The following is a 25491-nucleotide window of genomic DNA, read 5'->3' as shown; positions in this document are numbered from 1 at the left end:
GGGTAGTTCCAGCAGAGGCAATGGGGCAGAAAAGCAGAGGGTGCTCAGGAACCCAGCTGATGAGTGAGGCTGCTTGGAGCTCAAGGCAGAGAAAGTAGGTAAGAATGGAAAGTAAGGATGGGCCAGATCAGGAAGCAATCAAAAATTTCCAATTATATTATAAACAGGGAGAGCTCTGGGTCAGGAGAATGATGGAAGCAATGCATATGTTAGGTGGTGCAACAAAACTGTGAGCTGGACCAGCTTTAGGGAGAGGCAGAATGTATCTAAATAGGGGTAAAGATACATGCACCCCAGTGTTCACAGCAGTACTATTTACGACAGCCAAGACATGGAAGCAACCTAAATGTCTGTGACAGATGACTGAATAAGAAGATGTGGTACATATACAATGGAATTCTATTCAGCCATGAAAAGGATGAAGTAATGTCATTTGCAGCAACGTGGATGGACCTAGAGATTATTATACTAAGTGAACTAACTCAGACAGAGAAAGACAAATATCATATGATATCACTTATATGGGGAATCTTAAAAATGAGCTGTTTTTCCTCTGCTAAGTCACAAAGTAATTTACAATAGACAATTCTCTTGTTATTTATCATTAAAAGAGGACCAAGATAGCAGAGAATAGCCTGTGCCTTGAGAGGTTTGTATCCAGCTATGCACAGACTAACCATGACCTTGGGCAAGTTCCTTCACCTCCATGCCTCCGTCTCTTATAGGTAAAAGGGCAATAATGATATAGTACTTTCCCCACTGAGTGATTATGAGAATCAGACGAGTGCTGTAACCAGAGTGCTTAGACTGGCGACTGGCACTTGGAGAGGGCTGTATATGTACTTGAGATTTTTATAAAGACTCTGAACAGTAGGTTTATCTTTTTGAAAAGCTTATGGTGAAAAGAATTCCATTCTCTGTTTTCTTTCCCATTGCTTCCCATTTCACATTGCCCCATATTTGTCTCTCTGTCGGGGAGACCCTGAGCAAATTTGTTACAAGTAACAAAAGGAATGTTGTACTTTGAATTATATCTTAGTTCTGTGCCCCACAGGAAATAAAGTTTCCAAATGAGCAAATATTTTGTCATTTTAAATGTTTTAAGGAAATCAGTTGTATGGGCGGAGGGTACAGAGCTGTGATCTCACTGAGCAAGACTGTTGTTCTCACACAAATCCTTCTATGAAGTTAAAGTTTGAGAACCAGATTGACCCTTAGATTTGACCAGACGATGCAGAATCAATGAATACAGACCAACTTCCTACAGAGGAGGCGGAGGTATGTGTGATTTCAGCCTGCGGCTCAGCGAGTCCTCAGGCCCGGGTGTGTTTCCAACTTTGTAGGACTGTAAGAGCATGTCCCACAATTCGTGAGTGCCCTGCCACTTGGAGTCCACGCCAACAGGAATTTCAGAGCTCCGTACGCCTGGAAAATTGACAGGGAGATGGGAGCAGAGATGTTCCTGGACGTCACCCAGCAACACTTCCCTGGTGGCACCTAGCATCACTATGAAATCAGTTGGAATCACAAGTTAGAAAGCCTTTGACAAAATATGGCCTCCTTTCTAAGACAGCCTGAGGGATCTTCCCCTTTTGGGTGTGCATGCGGAGTGATCCATCTAAAGCAGCAGAGCCTTCTTCTGAATTTCAATCAGCGATCCTTGGATTTCAGACAAGTGGTCATCGTGATGTCAGGCCTTTACTCATATGGAAGTGGTATTTCAGCGGCTGCGACGTGTGCTAACAAGGAGTCAGGTCCCAACAGGACTACCACCCCAGATCTGTAGGCGGCCCTCCCTGACACATGGAATCAGGCTCACTGGGCTGACAGTGTGCCCCCAAATGTCAGGGGTGATGATGACAGACACTTAGATTGGGGTGTCACTGTGGACTGACTCTTCATTCCAAATAACTGTACACTTGAGGTCACAGCTAGCAAATTCCTGGAGTCAAGCCAGCTGGGTGGCTATAAAAAGTAGAACAGTCTGGCCGACATCAGGCCCTCATTGGTAGAACAGTGGCTGATGAAGCCGGAAACCAGATCAAGGACCACGTGCAACCTCAGACCTGGCTTGGGGATGGTGGTCTGGCTCGTTGTAAAGACTAATAATGGATGTGTCACGGTCTGACCCAAGTGACTGCCTACAACCAGGGTGGGGGAGGGGCCCAGGCCATGCTGTGAGGGCACCTCACTCTCCCCAGGGACTCTCCCTGCCAGCTCTGTGTGCATGTCCTCCGCTCCACCCCTCAGCATCCCATGTCTCAGACGACTACCAGCCCACACAAACTCGCTTTTCTCCCACTGATTGTCTCTTTGGCTTCCTGAGGGAGCTCCCAAAGGGCTAATTCCTTAAATCCCTATTGCTGGGATAGACACCGTGTCCCCACTCCCACCTCAGCTGGCTCTGCTTCCCCTTGTGGGATGGAGCCGGTGCTCCAGCCTCTGGGGTCCGACACACAGAGCCCCTCTTCTCTGTCAGAGTCTGGGGGATGGGGCACTAGCTCCGGGCGTTGCTTCGTGGCTGCCGGGACATCCTCAGGTGGCATTTGTCCTGGTCATCACCCCTTAGGAATTTCTTCTTTGCCTCGTGCAAAGGGCTTTGCTCTCCTCCTGGTCTCTGGTTCTTACCTAGTGCTGTCACCACCTCCCATGAACCAACCCCGGAGACAGTCGGAGCTGTGGATCCTGGTCCACCAGCCCCCGGGGAGTGAGGCTTTCTGCAGCATAATAACGATGCTTCCTCCGATGTTCGGAGACCGCCGTGGACTCAGAAGACCGGGTGCTCCAGCATCCTGACTGAGCCGTCAGTATGTAAATCAGAGGGTTGCTGTTATGAGTCGTGGGCCCAGGGTTTGGCCCAGGGCTGGGCACACTGCACGTGCTCAGTGAAATCGAGACCTTACAGTTTTTATTCTCAGCATTATCCCTGGATGGTTCTCATGTGAACAATGGCAAAAGACCAGGCAGTCATGACAAGGTGACCACAGGATGGGGGTGGGACACCGTGCAGGCGGGTTGTGTGGCCCATGGGTACCAAGACAGACACAAGGGCAGCTGGCTTCTCAGCCATAGGTCACAAGAGGTTGTGGGCTCCGTGAAGGCCTTCCTTGCCCCGGCGGTGGATGGACAGGCAGCCCAGCATTCAGCTCCTCGCCTCTTCCAAGGCCAGGCCAGTGCCCGTGGGTCCCCCAAGAGCCCACACTTGCTCTGCTGTGGGTTCAGCCTTAAGAGCAAACTCTGCGGTCACGTCCTCCGGAGGGCGCTACACCCACTTCTCTGGAGGTCTCCTTGGGGCACAGACTGCACAGAAGGTCTAGAACAATCCCATTCCTGATCTTCCAGGCCCTCCAGGCTCTGGATCCTGCCCACAGGACCCGTGCACACGACACCCTGGGGGCATCCTTGGAAACCGTCAGACTCCTTCCTGCCGGGCCTTACCCCTGCAGAACACCATGTGCCTTCACCAGCATCAGAGAGAAGACAACTCATGACAGAAGAGTTCTGCGTTTTGTCCAGAGAGGAGACCGAATCGATGTACTGCAGCCCCCTCCCCATTCTGCACCACGCCCTGGTCCTTCCTCTCCATCCGCAGAGCCCTGAAGGGGCCCCAGCATGGGCGGTAATTAGAGCCTCAGGCCTTTTCCTTGGTGGCCTCCAGCAGCTTCCCCTCTAGCCTTTGTTTTTATAATTATTCCAGGCTGCCGCACAGTGGAAAGAAATGTAACTACTAAAGGGAAAAGCAGGAGATAAGAGTTCATAATCACAGAGAAACAGCGAGAAGGAGCAAGGCTCTCCCCCAACCCTCCCCCCTGTGGGGCAGAGGGGGCGCGGGAGGGGCTGCATGTGTGGAGCCATCGCTGCAGGCCAGTGAGCCGAATCACCTCTTTCTTTCAAACCAAACGGGTTTCCATGTGTCCTCTGCATCCACCTATCGGTTCTTCCAGAATCTGATACTGTCCAAATTTTGAGGTCATTATCCTCAGCATGGGAATTGTTTAAGAGACTAAAGCAAAAATTTGGGCCACTTTTGCTTCCACTCAAACATTGGGAACACAGTGTCTAGAAGATTCTTAAAAGAGGCTTATCTGAACTGAATGCTGCTGAAATGATAGGCCATAGACGACTCTTGCTTTTATAAGATGATTTAAAAAGTTGAACTCTCAGGCGGAGGGTATAGCTCTGTGGGAGAGCGCGTGTTTAGCATGCACAAGGTCCTTAAAAAAATAAGATGAACATTAACAAGTGTTTTTCTCTTTTTGCAAATGAGTAGCTAGTTATTAGCTAGTAATCACTTTACCTACCTTTTCCCCCAAAAAAGGTTTGTGCATGTGCAGCGGCCCATGTCGCCCACCCCCTCTCCCTAACCTGACAGCCAGCCTTGTTGATTTCTGCCTCCAGAATAGCTCACAAGGCTCCCCATCCTCTCAGCCCCAATATGGGCCCGCGTCTTTCCTGCTCCTCTTACTGCAGGAACAGCGAGACCCATGGGTGTTCCTGCCTCTGCTCTCTACTCCCTCCAGCTCGCACCCTCAATTGTTGCCAGATCATCATTTAAAACACAGATCTGACCCTTTCATTCTCCTGCGGGAGAGCGGTTTCTCATCACCAGGAGCGCAGGCCTTTCATTCCAACAGCACATCCTGGGCACATCTTCCTTTCACGACCCAGGCTGGTGGCAGGATGCTCCCCTGCCTGCAGGTCCTTCTCTGCCTGGCAAATTCCGATGCATCCTATAAGACTCGGCCCATGTCATCTCTTCTAGAAGCTTCCCTGATTCCCCAGGTGGGAAGCCTCCTCTATGTGCTCCCCTTACACCCATGCACCCTGCAGGTGGGTGCTGATTTCACTGAACCTGCGAGGATCCTGCGCTGGGCTCCTCCACCTGCCATGGGCTCCTCTGTTTGGCCCACCCAGGGTCCTACCTTTGCATACATTTGATCTATGCTTGTCACCTGAACAAGTGTCTGAATGGACAGGGCAGCTGCTAAATGTGATTACAAAGGAAAAACAGCCCCTATAACTTCTATTGCCAAGAACACAGGCCAGCTGAGATCGAAGATTCCCAGTGGGTCTACTTCAGTCAGTGTTGGGCTCTGGTTGTCCCCAGTGTCTACACAAACCCTTTGCCTTGTCTCTTGCAGGGCAGTTGAGTTCTCTCTGACAACTTCTGCCCTGAATCTGGGCCAAGAACAAACGCTCCTGCGGCCCCTTTAAATATGGCTGAGGTGATCTAAATTTAAACCTCTCATCCCTTCTTCCCTTTGCTCCAAGATATATCATTTCATGTAAAACATTACGGGGTTGTCTTTAAGAAAGAAATCCACTCCTTAAATGAATTGAAGTTTCATTTCCTTTAAGAAGTGTTAAATTAATTTAACATCAGCAAGCACTTGTTGATTTCAATTTAACATCATTTGTAAATGACTGAACAAATCACGATCATTTAACACCGTAAGTCTGGCCTGGGTCTCTGTATGCGGAACTATGATCATTCTTGATTGTAAGCTAAATTCAGAGATTTCTGTTCCCGAAAATAGGAAGACTTATTTTTTTTCTCAACTAAATGTTTCTTTTTAATTGAACTTTAAAAATCACTTAGAGAACTTTGTCACAATATCCAATATGATTTACCCCTGGTACTTAGAGGAAGATCTAAAAACAATAAACTAGGAAAGGACGGAGGACTTTCCTCCAACTTTGGAGGAGAGGTTTAGATTTTTGGTTAGAATAGGATATACTAACTCTTAGGGTTAACAAATGTTCTTACCCATGTGGCTTCAGTTTGAGATTTCTAAATAAATATTTCTTTAAAAACTTAAAAAAAAAAAAAGAAATATATGCTCATTGTAGGAAAATATAAAATATGGATAAAAATAGGGAAAATACAGAATCTATAAAAATTCCTATACCTCCGCTAATCATGGTTAACATTCCAGTACAGATTTTCCCAGACCTTCCCACGAACATATTCTTTTAGACGTCGACATAAACCAAAGTTGGGTCCATCGGTATACAACAGTCTAAATTATGGTCTTTGAGTTGGAGACTATTTTTAGCCCCCGTTGGGGTGGCGACTTGCCATACTCGATCCCCTTAGTATGTGGGTTCCCAGGAAGCTTCAGACTGAAGTCTCCTACTTACCGTGTTCTGCGGAGCGGGGACACCGTCGCAGCTTTCCCCAGGGGGTGCTCTCGGAGACCGGGGACCAGGCATGGTGGTGGACAGCAAGGACAGCAAGGAGCTCCAGGAGAACAGGGAGCTGAGAGTCTCATGATCAAACTGGACCCACCGTGCACCAGGCGGAGGTGCTGCGAGGAGGCCCAGCTCCAGGCAAAAGTCTCGAGCACTACGCGCATGCGCCTGCGCTCCCTCTCGCTCGTGCGCTCTCTCTGCCAACTGGCTAGAAAGTAGGAAGTTCTCACTCCTTTCTCTCCCTTGTTCTTTTTCACCCTAAACTTGAATTGCCCGGCCAAGTTCTAAAGACCTTCATGCCACAAGGGTCTGTTTTCGGCAAATGTGACTTACAGGGGCATCCTTGCGTAAGACAGATCAGTCCAGGACCTCTCATTGCAGAAGCTTCACTCCACTGTTGGGCACTGTCACCCACAGGAACAGCGTGGGACAGTGATTGAAAACCTGTGCACGGCTCCCCTTAACGTGAATGGAAAGTGGCTCCCTGAGCGATTGCTTTTTATAGCGCGCACAGGTGGCTGGACCACAAGCCCCTCTCGTGAAGGCGGAGGGCTCGCGTCTTGGCTCTGTTAGGAGAAGCCTTTTCAGAGAGAAGACAAGCTCTAATAAATGACCTGCTCTCTTCGGGGAACTTGAGAGCATTAATGTTCTCATTTTTTTCCCCTGGTGAATAGCAGCTTTTTACGTGAGTCAGGTCTAACTGGTAATAAGCAGAAAACATATTTCTCAAGAAATTTCCATCAGTAACTGTTAGAGTCATTCAGAAGCTCCTTCAGGATTTTAGATTTAGCTGCAACTTGAAAGATAATCTGGCCCCAACTCCCCATGGTCTAAATAAAGGAACGAAGATTCAAAATCAATAATTTCTTCGAGATCTCCAAGCAGCCCGGTTGTGTGTTTCCATCATTTGCCAGCAAATGACTGCACAGCCTCTGCCGCTGGATCGATCATTTGCTCTTGGTAGGAAGACAGCCTTCCGTACCAGGGTGCGCGCTCTGCATGCCTTTAGTTGGCGAGCCTAAGCACAGACATGGGGCAAGAGTAGAAACCACCATGTTGATCTTTGTATACTCATTACAGTAATTTCCAAATACAGAAAATCTGCTAAATATTTAAAAAGGAAGCTCCTGTCTTAAGGTTACATACTGAGAAAATCGTGCCTCATTAATCTCCAACTTTCTTTAAATAATGTGGAAGGAAAGGAGCAATTTCACTGCAGGAAAAGAGAAGCTGAAGTGAACTGGGACAAACTGGGACAGGTTCTCAGTTCTGATTGTTAAACAGCTTCTACTCCAGACTTTTTCTGCACCACAGTGTTTAGGGTTTATCAGTTTAAAGGTGAGGTCATGTGAAATGAATGTAGCCTCTGGCCAATTAGTCTGTGTAGGAGTCTATTCTGTTATAGCGTTTCCACTCCTTTCTTGGGGCCTGTCCTCAAGGTTGGGGGGAGCAGCTGTGCTACGGTCTGACTGCCACTACAGCTGCTTGGGTCTGGCTGGGCCAACAGTTTTCCACCCTGTTCCTGGCCACGGTCAATCCTTGCTCCAGGAATAACCACCAGACCCAAAATAGGACAGAGTTGTTTCCCAGGAATTTTACAAGTGGCATGAGGAGAAGAAACCATCTCTTGGGGATAGGGATTGTGAGAGGAAAAGTTGGGAATGCCTCCAGGGGACCACTTCCCCTCTGTGTTCTGGGGAGGAGGAAACAGCTAGTCTGCAAAGGGGAAAGCAGAGTGAAGCTGACTTGGAGAGCGCAGTGAGGCGTGGAGGGACCCTCATGTCGGCCGCTGGGTCCTGGGGGGCCATGTGCTTTCTGATTTTGAGTTTTGAGAGTCTCTCCAGAATCCTCCCAGCAAATTTACACCTCTAAGTCCTAAAAATCAGTTCATTGTAAGTGAAACAGTTAGGGATGATTTCTCTAAAATTACCCAACATGTTCTAAATTCAACTAGTCTGTATAAGTAATTTTCTGCTGAAGGAGGTCTGGAAGACAAAACAAATCAAAAACTTTTCTTTGTAAGTTGAAACGACAAATGGCATAACCTACAGATGGTATTTACTCAGACAGTGGCTCATCACTTTTTATAACTTTTTTTAAGTGTGTGCTGTTTGGCAGACAGCAATTGAATCCTATTTTTTTTTTAACTTGAAGTGTACTCAGTTACAATGTGTCAGTTTCTGGTGTACAGCATAATGTTTCAGTCATACATATACATACCTATGTTTGTTTTCATATTCTTTTTCATTATAGATTACTCCAAGACATTGATTATAGTTTCTGTGCTATACAGAAAAACTTGTGTTTTTTTTAAATCTATTTTTATATATAGTAGTTAATATATGTAGTTTGAGTAGTAAATTTGAACTCCCAGTTTATCCCTTCCCATCCTCTTCCCTCCCAGTAACCATAAGATTGTTTACATGTCTGTGAATCTGTTTCTGTTTTGTAGAGAAGTTTACTACTGTCTTCTTTCTTCTTTTTTTTTTTTTTAATTCCACATATGAGGGATATCATATGGCATTTTTCTTTCTTTTTCTGGCTTACTTCACTTAGAATAATGATCTCCAGGTCCATCCATGTTGCTGCAAATGGTACTATTTTATTCTTTTTTATGGTTGAATAATATTCCATTAGGCAGCAGTTAAATCTTCTCTTTTCAGCTTGGTCTTCAATAAGTAGAACACACACAATTATGTCTAAATTGTGTTATCTGAAGTGACATCAGGACCTTTGAAATTACCCAATCATAGAACAAAGAAAAAAGAATGACAAAGAGCGAAGAAAACCTACATGAACTGCATGAACTGTGGGGTATTAACAAGAAAAGCAATCTGAGAATTACTGGAGTCCCAGAAGGAGAAGAGAGGAAGGAAGAGGAAGCTCAGTGAAAGAAATAATGGCTGAGAATTTCCCTAATCTGGAGAGAGATTTGGCCATCCAAGTATGTAGAATTCAAAGGTCCCCAAACAAATTCAACTCAAAAAGATCTTCTCTAAGGCACGTTACAGTAAAACTGTCAAAAATCAAAGACAAAGAGAGACTCTTAAAGGTAACAAGAGCAAAAAAGGCTATCACTTATAAGGGACCCTCCCTCAAGACAGGTATCAGGGGATTTCTCAGCAGAAACCTCACAGGTGAGAAGAGAGTGGGTTGATATATTGAAAATGCTGAAAGGAAAAATAAAGAAAAAGAAAAAACTGCCAACCAAGAATATTGATCCAGAGAGGTTGTCTTTCAGAAATGAAGAAGAATGAAAGATTTTCTTAAACAAAAGCTGAGGAAATTCATCACCACCAGTCCTGCTTAATAAGAAATGTTGAAAGGAGTTTGTCAAGCTAAAATGCAAGAATGCTAATTAATAACATGACATCATATGAAAATGTACATCACGCTGGTAGACGGAGGTATCTACAGACATATCTTGCTTTCTTGCACTTCACAGATATTGTACTATTTTTCCTTCTGCAAACTGAAAGTCTGTGGCAACCCTGCATCGACCAAGTCTATTGGCACCATTTTCCATTTTTCCAACAGCATTTGCTCACCTAATGTCTCTGTGTCATACTGTGGTAATTCTTGCAATAATTTCAAATTTTTCATTATTACCATATTTGTTATGGTGATATGTGATCAGTGATCTTTGCCCTTACTACTATGACTCGCTGAAGGCTCAGATGATGGTTAGCACTTTTTAGCAATTAAGTATTTTATAATTAAGGTGTGCACATTGTTTTTTAGATGTAATGCTATCACATACTTAATAAACTAGACTATAGTGTAAACATAACTTTTATATGCGCTGGGAAACCAAAAAATTTGTGTGCCTTACTTTACGGTGGCATTTGCTTTATTGCTGTGGTCTGGAATTGAACCTGCAGCATCTCTGAGGTCTGCCTGTGGTAATTCTTTTGATACCTTTTGGTAAAAAACACAATACACTTTGAGCACAAAAGATTAATTCTTCATTATGTACCAAAAGTTATAAATCAGGAATGATAATTCAAGTACATCTAGCTGTTTCAGTGTTAAAAAAGCACACAGTTAACAAAAACTCTATGAATTAAAACAGCCTTTATGCTTTGTATTTTCTTAATGATAACAGCAGCTGCATTCATTTAAAAGGTACAGGATGATCTGAAAAGGGGATTATTTACTTAGTCTGGACAATGAGTCTGGAATTCCTGGCCACAGTGGGTGCCCTGCTGGGGTCCAAGGTCACAGGTTGGATTGCTCTCCGGTCTTTTCCAATTATTGAGTGAATTCCTGATGAGTGGCATCTTGCTCTCCCACGGGAGGTACGTGTTAACTAGGAAAAAGAGCTTGTCATGGTTGGGATCTGTTAGGGGCTGAACTGTTGTCCCCTCTCAAATTCATATGTTGAAGTCTTAAGCCCCAGGACCTCAGAATGTGACTGTGTTTAGAGACAGCGCCTTTCAACAGGTGATTAAGTTAAAATGGGGCCATTGAGCTGGGCCCTAATCCAACATGACTGGTGTCCTTATAAGAGGAGATCAGGGCACAGACACCCACAGAGGGAAGACCACGTGAAGACACTTTATCACAGGGAAAAGACGGCCACCTACACCAAGAGAAAGGTCGTCATGAGAAACTGAGAAGTGGACATGTTGCTCTCGGACTTAGAGCCTCTGGAATTACGAGAAAACAAGTGTCTGCTGTTTAAGCCACCCAGCCTGGGGCACTCTGTTGTGGCAGCGGAGCAGACTAACACCACCCAGGCGGCCCCGGGGCCATCCTGCTGCAGAGGAACCGTGCTGTCGGCTTTTCTGGTTTCTGTGTGCACTTTGATTGCAAATTTATAAGCCCTGCCTTCTTGAGTATTTATATCACCTACTCCTCAGCATCATTTGCTGTTTTGGATAAGCATGACTTTTCCTCCTTCCGCTAAATGCTAAATAAAGAACTGGGAGGTTTGACAAGTAGCCCCCGGCACCCCTTCCTCTTGGTCCCAGCTCAGCATCCTCAGGATCCATCCCGTTATTCATGGCTCACTTGTGTGTGGTCCTTTAGCCTCTGTTCATCTTTGAACGTTTCTTACCTGAGCCCACAGGGTTGTGTCTCCATCTCTAGTGGTCCCTACCTGTCTTTAATCTTGTCGTATAAAATAAAAACAGCCAGTACTGTGAAAACCAAGCATCAAGAGTCTCTAATTGTGATTTATGTTATACACGTACACACGTGCGTGTGCGTGCGTTAGAAGCCTTTGATTGAATTATGATATGTGGGGGTACCTGCCTCCTCCACACGCTGTGTTTTCCAGGATGGGGACCACATTGTATTTCTCTCTGTAGCTCTGGGATTACCAGGATGCCTGGTATTTTGTAGATCACAATCTTTTTTTGTTTGTTTGTTTGTTTTTAAAAAAGGCTAGATATACACTCATGAAGGAATGGAAATTCCAAGTTTGTAGAAGCAAAACCATAATTTCTGACAATTTAAACATTATCAAATTTTCCCACCCAAAGGGCAGGATTTATCTCTTGATGCAAAACTCTGTGATATACTAGATCATTGGAAGTCATTCTTGGAGCAGGCTTCTCGGCACGGATCTGGATTCTTCACCCTTGTCTCTCTGCTTGCCTCCCTTCAAAGGGCACATGCTCCTGTCAAGGTCAGATTCACTTACAGAGCCCAGGATTGGCTGTTTCCCCCAGGCTCACACAGAAGACCAAGATAGTTTGTGATCCCTCGTGTGCTAACAGGGGGTGAAGTTTTATTTTGTGGCTGATGACAAGAGAGAAGTTTTGGACAAAGTCTTGGTGGAGAGGGGATGCAGGCAGCAGCAGGATGGCTCTGGGGACCTTTCTTGAGAGAGATGCTGCAGGCAGATGCAGGTAGGTCAGAGAAGCTGCTTCGTGAGAAATGTGGTCCCGGGGATGCGGCTTTGGGGGCACAGAAGCACAGTCCCCCAAAGGACTAGGAGGAGGCCATTCTCTTCCTTTCCTGCCTGGTGCCCGGCTGAGCAGCAGGAAGCACCGGGCATGGGGTGTGGGATGTGGCCGTGGGGGTGATGCCATCACGTACTTGTGGGCAGGACCAGCTGGGGCGGGGGTCCTGAAGTCTGGGTCCTGATGCCCCCAGTGTCCCTCTTCACTTCAGCCCAGTGAGGCCTTGGGACACGTCCCTTCCACAGAGGATACGATTTTTTTTGTTTTTGTTTTTCAGGGGTGTCAGGTAGTCACAGAGATAGATCTGATAAGGCCACATCACACCATCATGACGTGAGCACATTTCAGGTGTGACTTCCCCAGTTTCTCCTTTCCTCCCATGCCTTCTCCAGGGCCCCTTCTCTCGTCATGATCAATGGTGCCCTTCCGCCCAACTCTTATTTTCCCACCACTCAGTTTAGTGCTTAGTTCTCTCGTGTCTTGCATATTAGTCTTGTCTTCTCATTTAGGTTATAGGGAGTTCTTTGAGAATCAGGACCTGGTCTCACATTTTTTTTCCAATCCCCCAAACATCTACCACATTCTGAGTACACAGCAGATAGTCAAGAATTGTCTGTTACTGGAATGAATGGCCTGGAAAGCAGAGTGATTTTCTACACACATGAGCTCTGGAGGCAGGAAAGCAGGGCGTTTTCTTCTGCCCGAGTACAGCCACCCCTGGTACCCACACCTCTCTGCTACTTTCAAACGATGCATCCTTTTCTCCTGCTGTCCACCCCGATGCTCTGTGAAGACCCTGACTTTTGGAAAGAGAATCTCTGAGAACTGTCAATTCCACTTAGGTTAAAAGTGTATCTATAATTCCTTCTTCTTCCACGTCTTTTTCTTGCACATAGTAGGCATTCATGGAAAGTTTGTTCAATAGATACAAATAAAGAGAAACTAATAAGAGAAAACTCTTATTTGAGTGAAATAATGAATTCATACTATTTGCACACCGATCATGCTTAGCTGGGTTGAACTACTTTATCTTTAGGACCCATGGGAAGAGAACAAGGAGCAGTGGTCTCCAAGCTCTCTGCCCTGGCACGTGAAGGAGGAGGTGGCGCCAAGTCTACCTCATCTTATCGTGAAGGATCTCTATTTCCCTCTGGTGGCCGACCTGTGCACTGCAACGGATGTTTCTCAGGCTCCCTGCAGGTTAGTTTTAAACAGAATGGACTTAAAGCTTGATGGGTTTTTAGAGGTTGTCAATTCCAGTATTTCTCCAGTTGTGACAGATTCTGGAAAGCCTCTGAGTTTCCTACAAAGTTAAAACTTTGGATTTCAGTGATAATCTAAAATAGAAGCTTATCTGGGTTACGTGGATGGCCCCTGTCTAACCACCCGCTGCCCTGCTATTCTGTTTTCTCACTTGTGTCTGTGCTCATGGTCAGGCTGGCGCCACGTATCACTATTTAATTTGCTGAGGGAGGCCCAGTGGGGCTCGGGCCCCCTGCACCAGTACAGGTTTTGCATGCAGCCGTGACAGTAGAAACAAGCCCCGTGTAAAAGGCTCACATCAGTAACACAGCACTTGGAGGTGAGCGGGGAGGTGAGAGGCAGTGTTGTTCAGAAACATGACATTCTCTCTCATGTCAGTTTGTCAACTGAGTTCTACTAACTTGTGGTGGTGTTATTATTAATTTTTAAAATGTTTTCTTAAATGTGCTTTGGTGATACCTAAGAGCTACAAGCCTAAATGGTTTATACCTTATTTTATAATTGCATATATTTATGTGTTATGACAGAAAATGAAGTGATCCAACTGTGTGTGGGGGGGGGGTTTGCAAATTTTCCCTTGAAAAGTGGTCCAAATATTATGCACGTGGAGATGATGCAGTTGAAGCCCAGGTGAGTGACCTCATGCTCCCAGCATCACATAGTTTCTTGGGGGCAGAACCAGAAATGCCCAGAAGGGACAAGGCTTCCAAATTGGCTGTTCTGTGTTCTTGTTCTCACCACTGATAACCTGAATTATCTGGATTTTAAACAACTACTTTGATACAGTAAACTCTGCTCTTTGCTTCACTTTGTCAGTGGAGACCTGATCTTTAATCATTTGAAAATAATAGACATTGGGGTGTGTTCCTCCTTTTCATGTTGATTCAAGTCAAAATGTATTTCACTTTGTTCACAGCACTTTTCTTAGCACCTTAACTTAAAAAAAAATCTACCTACCCTTTAAAGTCATCTTAACCATTTTTAAAACATTTAAAAACATTAATTTAATGGAGGTGCTGGGAATTGAACCTGGGACCTCATGCATGCCAAGCAGACACTCTACCACTGAGCTATCCCCACTTCACCCTGCCACCTTTTCTTAGCACCTTAAAAAGTATATGTCATTCTTGAGCAAGAACAGTTTATAATTAAATTCGGGGGAAAGATATACGTGGAATTTTAAAATAATTAATGACAGCGCAGCAAGTTAAGACAGCAAAGGAGCGGTACACGCTTCTCTTGGTCCCATCTGCCAGGTGGCCCTTGACACTGCTTTCCTTCTTTGCATCCCAGCAGCAACCTTTCTGTAAAGACTCCTGGGAAGTGGAGAAGGACCCCCCACCCCCACCCCCACCCCGTATCTCTGCTCATCCAGGGGTGGCCGGGAGTGCTCCTGGCCCCACCTGAGGGAAGACGGCCGGCTGGCCTCCAGGGGGAGCTCAGCCTGGATAAATCCACCGCTCACCACGTCTGATCGCGGGCGAGGCGCCTCGGGAAGAATCGAGGTCCCTGTGTTCGGCGTCTTGTATCTGCAGAGTTTCTGCCATTGCAGAGCCCAGTTTGCTCAGCGAAGAGAGCAGCAGGCTCCCGCCCAGGCTGGCCAGCAGCCCTTGTCACCGGCGCGCGCGGGCACGAGGGTGCAGGTGCAGGTGTGCCTGTGTGCACACGCGCACCTGCAGGCAGGGCTCCTGGGAGGCGTGGCCGGCTTCCGACCCCCGCAGGGAGTAGGGCCTCTCTGGGGAGAGCTTGGGATTTCCAGGCAATGAGAGAGGCTCCATCCTGGACCCCGAGTCCTGCCTGGGGTATTCCTGACTCCAGAGATTATGTGACTCCAACCCAAATCCCAAACTCCTAATTTAGCTTCCCGCCAGTTTCCTTATTCTTAAAGCTTCTGTTTGAGAGAGGCAGAGAGAGGAGAGAGGGAGGCAGAGAGAGCAGATCTGCAAGACACCTACTCAACTAAGAGCGCAAAGACTCTAGTACAAGGCTGCTCGCTGCAGCGCTGTCCATTGTAGTGAGATGTTAGGAACAACTTTTTTTTTTTTTAAATGGAAATATGGGGGTTTGAACTCAGAATCTCCCGCATGCTAAGCACACCCTCTACCACTGAGCTGCACCCCTACCCCCTGGAAACAGCGTATGTATTCAGCCATAAGGCAATAGTTTAAAATTCCCCTAGAGCGTCACCGCTCCTTCCCTGCCCCCAGAATTTCGCACTCCGTGGGTGCTGGGTGAGGCCTGAGAACTTGCATTTCTAACAAGCTCCCAGATGGGCTAACCGCCCTTACACCTAAACAAGGGAAAAGGTGCTTCAAAGTTACAAGTAATGGTCTCCTCTCCAACTTTTCCAAATTTCCGAGGATAAGTGCTCCTTTCAAATAGCATATACAAAATATTGTAAAAGAATCCTGGAATTTTTATGAGACCAGTTTTTTTCTTAAACTACGTAACGTATCTGCATAAATAAATATTCTTGACATACTACCCCCGAATACCTGTAAACTGAATTTCAGGTAAAATCCATTCTCCACTGGGTGTCCTGGTTCACGCCAGCTGACGTTTGTGTGTATTTGCATTGTGTGATATTTTGCAGTTCTACTTGAAACATTCTTGGCCTGAAGCCCTTGGTCAAAAAGGCACAGTCCTGCCAACGTTAAATGTGAAAGAATCTCAGTGAACCAGAGGGGTACACGCCCTTCCTTGAAGTGTTTTTAAACATTTTCTTCCCTTCGCTCTGTTTGTCTTACATGCGCAGCCCCTGAATCGCGGCGTGTCTGGGCGGCAGTCCTTGCTTTCAGAAGTTCATGCCCCACCTGTCAGGTCCGTGGGGGACGCTGTGCTGGTCAGTGCCCAGGCTCTGTTCAGATGCTCTTGGACCCTTTCCCACCGTGTCTGTGGGCTCCCTGACCCATGCCCTCGGCCATGGGAGCAGCTTAGCCCCAACACCCAGAGGCCCAGCTCCCTGTCCCCCTATGGGGACAACCCTGAGGTATAATTCATCCTCCAAGGTTCCTTTGTGGGATTAGGCTGCAGAACTTCTGCGGGGTGTTGGCTTGAGTCTGAACCTTTGCAGACTGCCCCCCATCTTGCCTTCCTCACTTCCCAGTCGGGCCTCACAATCGACACATCTCCTGCACCTGAATCTTCATCCTGGGGCCATGTCTTAGGAATTCTGACTGAAGTCATAGGTCCTGTGTATGGCGAAAACCTTCAGACATACCTAAATATATGTAATCGACACAGGAGCATTATCAACAATAAAAATGCGTCGGTTGGTTCTTTGCTGACCAGTCAGGATGCAGAGAGTTATAAGCACATGTGATGGCCTGGAGGGACTCAGACTTGTTTAGGAGATGCCAAACATGTAGAAGAAGTTCAGTAATACATGGGGGCAGGATATTATTTGAGACATAGTCACCTATGTTTTTGTCTTTGGGTCATTCTTTGCCATCCCCCCTGCACCCCCCATGAAATTACCAGGTGACACCTTCCCAAAGTCTCTGCCCCCTCTGAGCTTTCTAACCCTAGACACAGCTCCAGGGAAAGAGGGGAGACCCTGAGTTGACTGAGATTACGTTTCTCTTCACCTTGACGGTATGAGGAATCAAAATAGAAATCCCTTTGACATACAGAAGACTGAGATCCATTCCCGCGACAAACACGGGGGCAAGCCCGGAGTTGGTGGTGCCGAAGGCTTCCTGTGCCTTGAACAGATGAAACTTTTACAGGTTCAGGGAGGCCCGGAGATGCATATGTCTTCTTGTATAAAGTCTCTCTAGCTGAGAACTTCAGGGAAGTCGAAGAGTTGGTTAAACCAATAAAGGAGAAAAATCCTGTGCAAAAATCATACCCTCATGTTATGCTTTGCTTTGACTTGCTTCATTTTAACTTGCCCAAGGCCAAGTAATCCCCAGTTTAAGCTTGGTTAGAACTAATCAGGAGAGTTTTGTTTAACAAAGCAGAGGGAGGTCAGCAAAATTGTCAAAGGATTTCATTTTTATGCACATGAATGCATCATATTTACTGAGTCCCTAAGCTGGCCCAGAGCTGAGGCAGCCCCTTGGCCTCTTCAACAAGGGTGGGGGACCTGTTTGCCTGGCCAGCTACTCTTCCTTCTTTCCTTCCTGGTAACTCTGGGAATGAAAGATGGGTGTGTCCCTTGCTCCTGAAGGGACTTCTGTTATCAATTTCTTTTCCTATTTGCAGTATTAGGAGAATGTTATTTGCCTTTTAATTATTAAGAATAGAGAATAGATGAATCCTTTGGAAGACTGGCTTGTACAGCGTATGATCTGAGAAAACAAGTGCTTTTATGCTGCATCATGTTAATGATCATACTGACAATGAGGTGTTGACAAGCCCCTTGCAGCAGTCAGGGCTTGATCAGAGGGGCAGAGCCACTAGAGGAGGTAGCGGTGTCTCCCTGTCTGTCTCTCATCTATCTATTTATGTCACCTGTTTATAGATACAGAAGTACACATGCATACAGATAGAGTTATAGATATAACTATATAAATCAAGGGCTCAGTCACAGAGATTTGACTGTGGCAGTTCTGGGAGCTGTTGCAATGATCTCTCTGTGAGCTGTTGCTTTTTTTGTGATGCTGGAGCTTGAAGTCTGAAAGGCAGGCAGTGGGAAGCAAAGATGGATGTCAAGTCTTGGGAGCCAAGAGCAAGCCGGAAGCCAAGAGCACGACACCGGGGCCTGTATTCATTCTCATTGCCTCTGACCTCGGTGGTGCGGGGCCCTCGGGAGCTGGGGCCCTTGTCACTCACCTAGTCACTCTGGCCCAGGGGTCAGAGGCGCTGGAGGGGATCCGGGGAAAGAGGAGCCTTTGCAAGCCAGGCTGCTGCCTCACCCCAGTGCGGGGAGCCTGCGTTTAAGGGACAGTGTGTGAACTGCACACCAGCCGCTCCCTCCAAATCTCACACAACCTAACCAGAAACTCCCAGGCAGGTCCTGCCATGGTGACACCTCACCAAGTCACCATGCCTCTGAATAACCCTTGTCTCAGGACTTCAGAGTCCTTAAGTCACTTTCAAGATCTTTCAAAATTAACTTTGGTTTTATTGCAGTAGCTTGTCTGTGGCTGTTTGTCGGCAAATGCAGTTTGTAGTTGCAGAACGTAATGAGTGGTGATGTTTTAGCACGTACACTTCCATTTGTCTTTGTGTGTATTTTAAGATAGATGCAATCATTCTGCATATACAATGTCATATGCTGAGATACCATTTTATATCCTTATTTTGAGTATCTTTTTATCTTCTAAAAATTATTTGTAAACTGAATTTTAATAACTAAATGTTTCATTATATTCATGTACCAAATTATATACTATCATCTTCCTATTATTTGATTTTTAGGTAGTTTTCTAATTTTCTACTATTGCAAATGACATAAATAATGATGGAATGGACATCTTTTTGCATAAATCTGATTATTTCCTAGAATAGATTCATAAAAAGTGAAAAACAGTAAACATTTAAAGTCTCTTGTTATCTGTTAATAATATATAGAAATATGTGTAGAATATTTAGACAGGTTTCAACAATTTATATTCACATGAAAGCCATACATTAATTTGGGAAGAATCAATTTCTTTACTGTAGTCAATCTTCACATCTTAGAACACAATTCACTGATGCTAAAAACCCTGTTTCCCTATTGTAACATCTCTGAAATTAGGATTTATTTTCAACAGATAGTGTTTCATTGCCAGTGTTTTGTTTTGTTTTGTTTTTTTCCTTTCTTAGTGTTACATACAATAATGGTACCTCTGACACTTCATAGCAATTTGTGTCTGATGAATAAAAGTATCTGCATCAGTCGAGACTTTATAAAAAATTCTAAATAAAGATTTGTAGTTTTCTGTATTTGGCCTTATAAATGTTATTCTTCAGTAATTTATGATTTGTTTGCTTTTTATAAATGGAATCTTTTATATTTTGATTTGTAATAGATTATTGCTCATATATATGATAAAACTATTAATTTTTTATTTGTTTACCTTATATTCTTTTATTATAACTTTACCTGCTTTTTTAGTTTGTTAGGCTTCTGTTCCTTTATTTTCTTTCTTTTGGTTTTTCTCTTTAATCATGAAAGGATAGAAGGCTTTGGCTGTATTGCTCAGTGCAGAGTTGGCTGCATCTCATATATTTGGAGATTTGGTTTACATCAAAACATTTTATCAAATGCCTACAAATTGTGGGAAAACTCTTTTACAGGCTGCAGATTCAAAGATGAAGAAAATGCTCTTCTTGTCCACAGGAATTCATACAGGATGGTAGACTAAAAGACTGGATAATTTTTATTTAACTGAAATCAAAGTGTCCACTGTGTGTATTTGGAAGGATACCCCGAGCAACCTTTGCAGCTGTGATCGGCAGCTTCATTGCTTTAAAGGTGAGTTTTGAAGCAGATCAGAATGGCCTTTGGGGCATCTGACCATCCTGCTAATTACAGCACCTTTGCTTCTCTTTACATTTGGAATATTTCCCCTAAATTGAATTTTCTCTCTTTCAAGGAACAAGGCAGACTGAGGGCACCATGATGAATGTTAATTGATTGTGTTGGTTATCTGGTGTCCCAGAAGTGCCTTCGCATCTCTAGTGAAGTTTTGATTAATTGTGACTATAAATTTTAAACCACATGAAATCTGATTGTCATGAAGTTTCCTCTCCTCTGGCTGCAAGTATTTAATTCATTTTGGCAAGAAAATGGATTTTAAAAATTCTCCTCTTGCCATTATTTGTGTCGCCTGACTGCAAGTGCTGGTACTACCTGCCAGTTGAAGAAGCAGGAATGGCCCACAAATGTCACAGCAGCACAAGTGCCCCAGCTTAGTTCTCTGGGTTTGGGTAAATGACAGAGCCTCTTGCCTTGATTTCCCATGCACATAAGTGATTACAATTTCAGAAGCATCAAATAGCTAACCCTCACTAGTTACATTGTTACAACATTCTTTTCAACTTTTAGAAATAAAAGCATACATGTATTCTGAAATATCTGAGAAAATTGTTTTGCAAGAACATGAGGCTCTTATGAGTAGAAAGTCTTCCTGAGGTTTCCATGATGGATTCTAATGGTTAAAATTCCCACAGGAGTCCACATAGAATTATGTATTTCTTACCATTTAAGAAACAGAGGAGGAGTTTGGGATTAGCAGATACAAATTACCTATCATAAAATACATAAACAAGGTCCTACTGTATCACACAGGGAACTACATTCAATATCTTATAATAACCTATAATGAAGAAGAATATGAAAAAGAGTATATATGTATATAACTGAATCACTGTGCTGTACACCAGAAACTCATAACATCATAAATCAACTATACTTCAATAATAATAATAAAAAAGAACCAGAACTCCCTGTGTTAGTCAAAGTGGATTGCACACTAGCTGCTTTAGGAACCAACCCCAGTATTTGAATGATTTACTGTAATACTCTGTATTTCATGTTCACATCAGAGTTCACACCAGGCCGCGGGAGGGCTGTTCTGGAACCAAGGATCCTTCCAGCAGTTGACTCAGCCACCCCAAGGGCCTTGGGACCCTCTGCTGGAGTCTTTCCCCCTGCAGCTGAGAGCATGGCGGGTCCTGGGGGGCAGAATTCATGCAGGCCACTTTCACCTGCTCTTAAAGGCAGAGCTTTGTCACATGGCCCCACTTTAACTGCGGGGGGTCCAAGAAATACAAGATCACACAGATCTACCTGGGTGAGTTTCCTATGCTGCTGTTACCAGTGACCATAATTTTATGGCTGAAAACAAAACTATCATGCTGTCTTACAAGTCTAGAGGTCAAAAGTCCAAAATGGGCGTCACGGGGTAATTCAGGGTATTGGCGGGGGTCCGTTCCTTCAGGAGGCTCCAGGGGACCATCTTCCTGGCCTTTTTCGGCTTCTAGAGACTGTGCACGCTCCCTGTCTTGTGGTCCCACCACTCTGACCTCTGCTTCTGTTGTCACATGTCATTCTCCACCTCTTCTGTCTCCTTTTTCCATCTTTTAAGGAACTTTTGATGACATGGAATCAAATTAGCTAATCCAGAATAATTTCACCACCGCAGGATCTTTAATTAACCATATCCACAGGATCTCTTTTGCCATGGCAAGGTGACACATGCCCAGATCCCGGCGATGAGGACATCTCTGAGGTTGTTATTCTGCTAAGGCAGGGAGTGCATTCTAGCTGTCTCTGCCGCACTCCTGAGAACTCTGAAATGGCCTGTGCTTAACTCTGGATGTCCCTGGAGTTTACCTAGCTCTAAATGCTAGTAAGTACTTACTGAGTGACATGGGTATAAAGCATGAATTAAGCACTAGATCTCTAGGAACTATGGGACTTACAGAAGAGAATCTCATAGGCTGTCCACAATCCCATCCACAGTCTAAAATCATGTAGTTGTAACTATAATTACTCAATGTATTTTTTATTCTTATTTTTATTGAAGTGTAGTCAGTTTACAATGTTAGTTTCAGGTGTACAGCAAAGCAATTCAGTTATACATACACATACGTGTATTTTCAGTTTCTTTTCTATTATAAGAGTTTGAATATAGTTCCCTGGGCTAGACAGTAGGTCCTTGTTGTTTATCTGTTTTATATATAGTAAGATGCATCTGTTAATTCCAAACTCCTAATCCATCCCTTCCCCCTTCCCCTCCTTGTAACCGCAGTTTGTTTTCTATGCCTGTGAGTCTATTTCTGGTTTGTAAATAAAATTTGTAAATTTTTTTTTTTTAGATTCCACATATAAGCGACTCAATGTATTTTCAAGTTTTCTTTAAATTATAGAAACTACCCATGAAGATATGCTTGTTGTGAAAAATTCAAAATGAAAAATACAGAGCTGTAAAGAAAAAAAGACAAAAGCCGGCTTTCAGCCTCCCCCTCCACAGGTAACCACTGCGACCTTTTGGAATGTGTATTGGTCAGATTCCATTTGCCCTTCTGATCTTCCCCACCCTTCTCCATTATGCGAACCCTGCCCCTGGGAGGCTGACCATATGGGAGTGTGTCAGTGAGACAGACCCAGCCTCTCTCCGGTCTCTGATGGCACTTGGCCAATGGGAGGCACGAGGAGGAGATTGGGGGGCATGGGAGGGGAGTGATGGCAGGGTTTTCACTCCCCTCGTTCCCTCCCTGTTGGGTCACCGTGAGTTGGCTGCAGCTACGTAAAAGCCAAAAGTGACCCTTTCCATAAAGCCACCTTCTCCAGGTTCCCTCAGGCTTGGTGGTTGTAATGGTTCCCTGCTCTTGTTGGTTCTGGGAATTGCACTAAACCTTATTCTTCCCCAAAATCCTTCCCACACTTTTGTAAGTAGTCTATCCAATTCTCTTCCAGTTGTCCAGAGTTAATGCCAGGACTCTGAAGGAAACAGAGCATGTCTTTCCACATTTTTTCTGTGACTTTACACACACATACATAAGGAATAAAATGGTAAGTGGAATGCTTTGATTAGGGGTGTGTGAGACAGAGAGACAGAGAGAGACTTGAGATGTACCACCACGCATATATTTTAAAGTAGGTGGTGGAGACTCACTTGAATGTGTGTTGAATGACTCACTTCCATGAAAGTAGGATAGGTTTAGGTTGCTGCAGACTAGACAGTATTTGTCAGGAGGATTACTTTGAAAAGATACATGTGTAACTTCTGTAGCTCTGAGCACCAGCCTTATCTCCTGGGGGCTGGAGCAAAGGAGTGACTCTCCCTTTATCTCAGGTCAACAGGAACTTTAGTGGGGCTGCTTCAAATGGTGGCAGGGCTTGTATCTGACACACAGCTCAGAAGGTAAAGAGGCTTCTCCCCTCAGCCTGAGGCAGCTGGGCGGAGTGAACCTGGATGCCTTGGATGCAGAGATGGCGATGGGGAGGGTGGGAGGTGGGCCTGGGTGTGTTTCTCATAGACTGGATGTGGACAAGGGAGGGAGAACTGGCCTTTTAATTCCTATCCAAGAGGACTGCCTAGAGGGGCGATGGCTTTCAACCAAGACAATTCGTGCGGATCTGACTCATGCAGAACTGGCACGAGGAGATGAGACATCATGGAAAGCGCTGTTGAATGTTTCCCGGGGGAGCCTCTGAAGTGCCCACAGAGATGGAGAGAGTGTTGCCAGCCTTCAAGACCCTCAGCTGGGCAAGAACTCTCCTGCTCCCCTTCTTTTCCTCGCCCCCTTCCTGTAGGACCCAGAGGGCTCAGAATCTGCCAGCAAGCTGAGGGCTTTAAAAACCTCAGGAGAGCAAACACAGCAGCTTCAATGTCTGCAGGAGTCCAGGTGTGGCTGGCTCCAGGCGAGGGTCGGGAGGAAATCTAATGCAAGTCAAGTTTGGAATTCTTACTCTTATACAGGCTTAGACATTTTTAGTGATGGAATTGACATGGGTTTACGACTTCAGGCAACCATGGGATTTGTTTTCTACCTATGAGTTCACAGGAGTCACGACACCAGCTGAGTTTTCTCCCTGAGGCGGGAGGAACCGTTCCCAACCATAGATGTTTTAAAGGAACAGTGGAAGACAAAAATACAGTTGTTTTCTTATTACATCTTATGAGGCTTTCTCATTCCTTCAAAATCTTTAAAATCTTTAATGACCATTATTATACTTTACACACTCTTGGGAAACTTCCTCTGTTCACTTACTAACATGCAGGGGACATTTTCCTGTGTTAGCAGAGTTTCATTCCATTGATTTTCCTGGCTGCCTAGAAGCCTAGGGTCTGGAGGTACAATACTTTAACTGCTCCTTTATTGTTGGGCATTCCTATTATTTTTATTATTTACCATTGAGAATAATATTGCCAAGACATTGGGATTTTTTGGGGGGGAGGGGGAAGAAGTAATTTGGTTTATTTATTAATATACATGTATTTTTTTTTTTTAATGGACGTACTGAGGATTGAATCCAGGACCTCATGCAGTCTAAGTACGCACTCTACCACTGAGCTATACCCTCCCTCTGCCAAAACATTGCTTACTACCTATGTGACTAGATGAATAGATTCTTTGGATGGATCGCATATGTGGAATTGCTGTTGCAAAGAGCAGATTGACCATGACTGTTTTTCTACCCTCCCTTCTCCTTCTTTCTGATAATGGTACCCCCGTTTTCTTTTGAGGAAATGGAGATGTAATAAGAAAACATCACAAATTTTTGTCTTCTGCTGTTACTTAAAAGCAGATATGGCGAGGGCAATGCTTGCCCTGCCTGGGAAGGAATCTCGGCATCCTGTCCTCCTGTGGGGAAGTGGAGTCACGTGACCCAGCTAAGCCAATCAGATGCTCCCTCTTGGGAACACAGAAAACAGAAACCATTTGGGGATAATCTGTCCCCAAAAGGGTACCTTAAAGAAGCTGGACAAACGTTTCTCTCCTAGAGCTCTACTGAGTCCTATTTTTCCTGAGACCTTGTTTTTCATCTTTATTCTTCTAATGCTGTGTTTTTTTTTTTGTTTGTTTGTTTTTTATTTTGTTTTCAAATCTAGCCTGGGCATGCCTCTACTGTTTGTCAATGATATAAAGAAAATATGCACTTCATATTTTGACAAATACCTCTAGCTGCCCTCCAATCTGAGGTAGCAGCTTAAACTTCCACCAACAGTGGGAAACTTCTGGGCTTCATTTCATCCTAATTTGCTTAAAACATTTATGTCACGTTATGCACAGAAAGGATTCTTTTATTCAATTTTTCTAATACAATTCACTTTGACTTCTTGATAGAGTGATTCTATCTATTTCTAAATAAGCGAAATGTCATTTTCTTCAGTGGGTTGGCCAATAAATAACTTACCTATTATTCTTAGAATGCAACAGACTTGTATTATCTTGCCAGAAGTTTAGTTGATGAAATGGCCCAGAGTCAAATTAACATTGTTTATAAGTGGAGTGATTCACAAGGATATGAGCCACAAACTTGGACTCGACATATTCCAAAATTGAGTATTCTCTCACGGTCACCTTGGCAACTGTAAATAATGATGTAATTGTTAAATAGCCACAAAAAAAAATGGTCATGTATTGTGCAAAAAGTTCCTTTAATTAACATCGTGTTTGCCAATTACTTTATTCTTCTTTTAAGTGTATATTAGAAAAACCAGCTGTAGAAGTAGAACAATTT

The 25491-nt window shown here is 44.6% G+C and overlaps 1 protein-coding gene across 1 annotated transcript in view; it reads right to left on the bottom strand.

The window, feature by feature from the left end:
* LOC123619763 (uncharacterized) overlaps positions 1-6355 on the bottom strand; it is a 56384-nt gene extending 50029 nt beyond the window's left edge. The window contains exon 1 of the mRNA XM_045524453.2: positions 6142-6355. Within this exon, the coding sequence (XP_045380409.1) occupies positions 6142-6213 (72 nt within the window). The 5' untranslated portion in view covers positions 6214-6355. The remainder of the gene's footprint in view (positions 1-6141) is intronic.
* Between the last annotated feature and the right edge of the window lie 19136 nt (positions 6356-25491).

The sequence above is a fragment of the Camelus bactrianus genome, chromosome 8 (assembly GCF_048773025.1).
Source record: "Camelus bactrianus isolate YW-2024 breed Bactrian camel chromosome 8, ASM4877302v1, whole genome shotgun sequence".
Lineage (NCBI taxonomy): Eukaryota > Metazoa > Chordata > Mammalia > Artiodactyla > Camelidae > Camelus > Camelus bactrianus.
The sequence above is the reverse complement of the archived record's forward strand: the minus strand, read 5'-3'. Positions and strand labels throughout refer to the sequence as shown.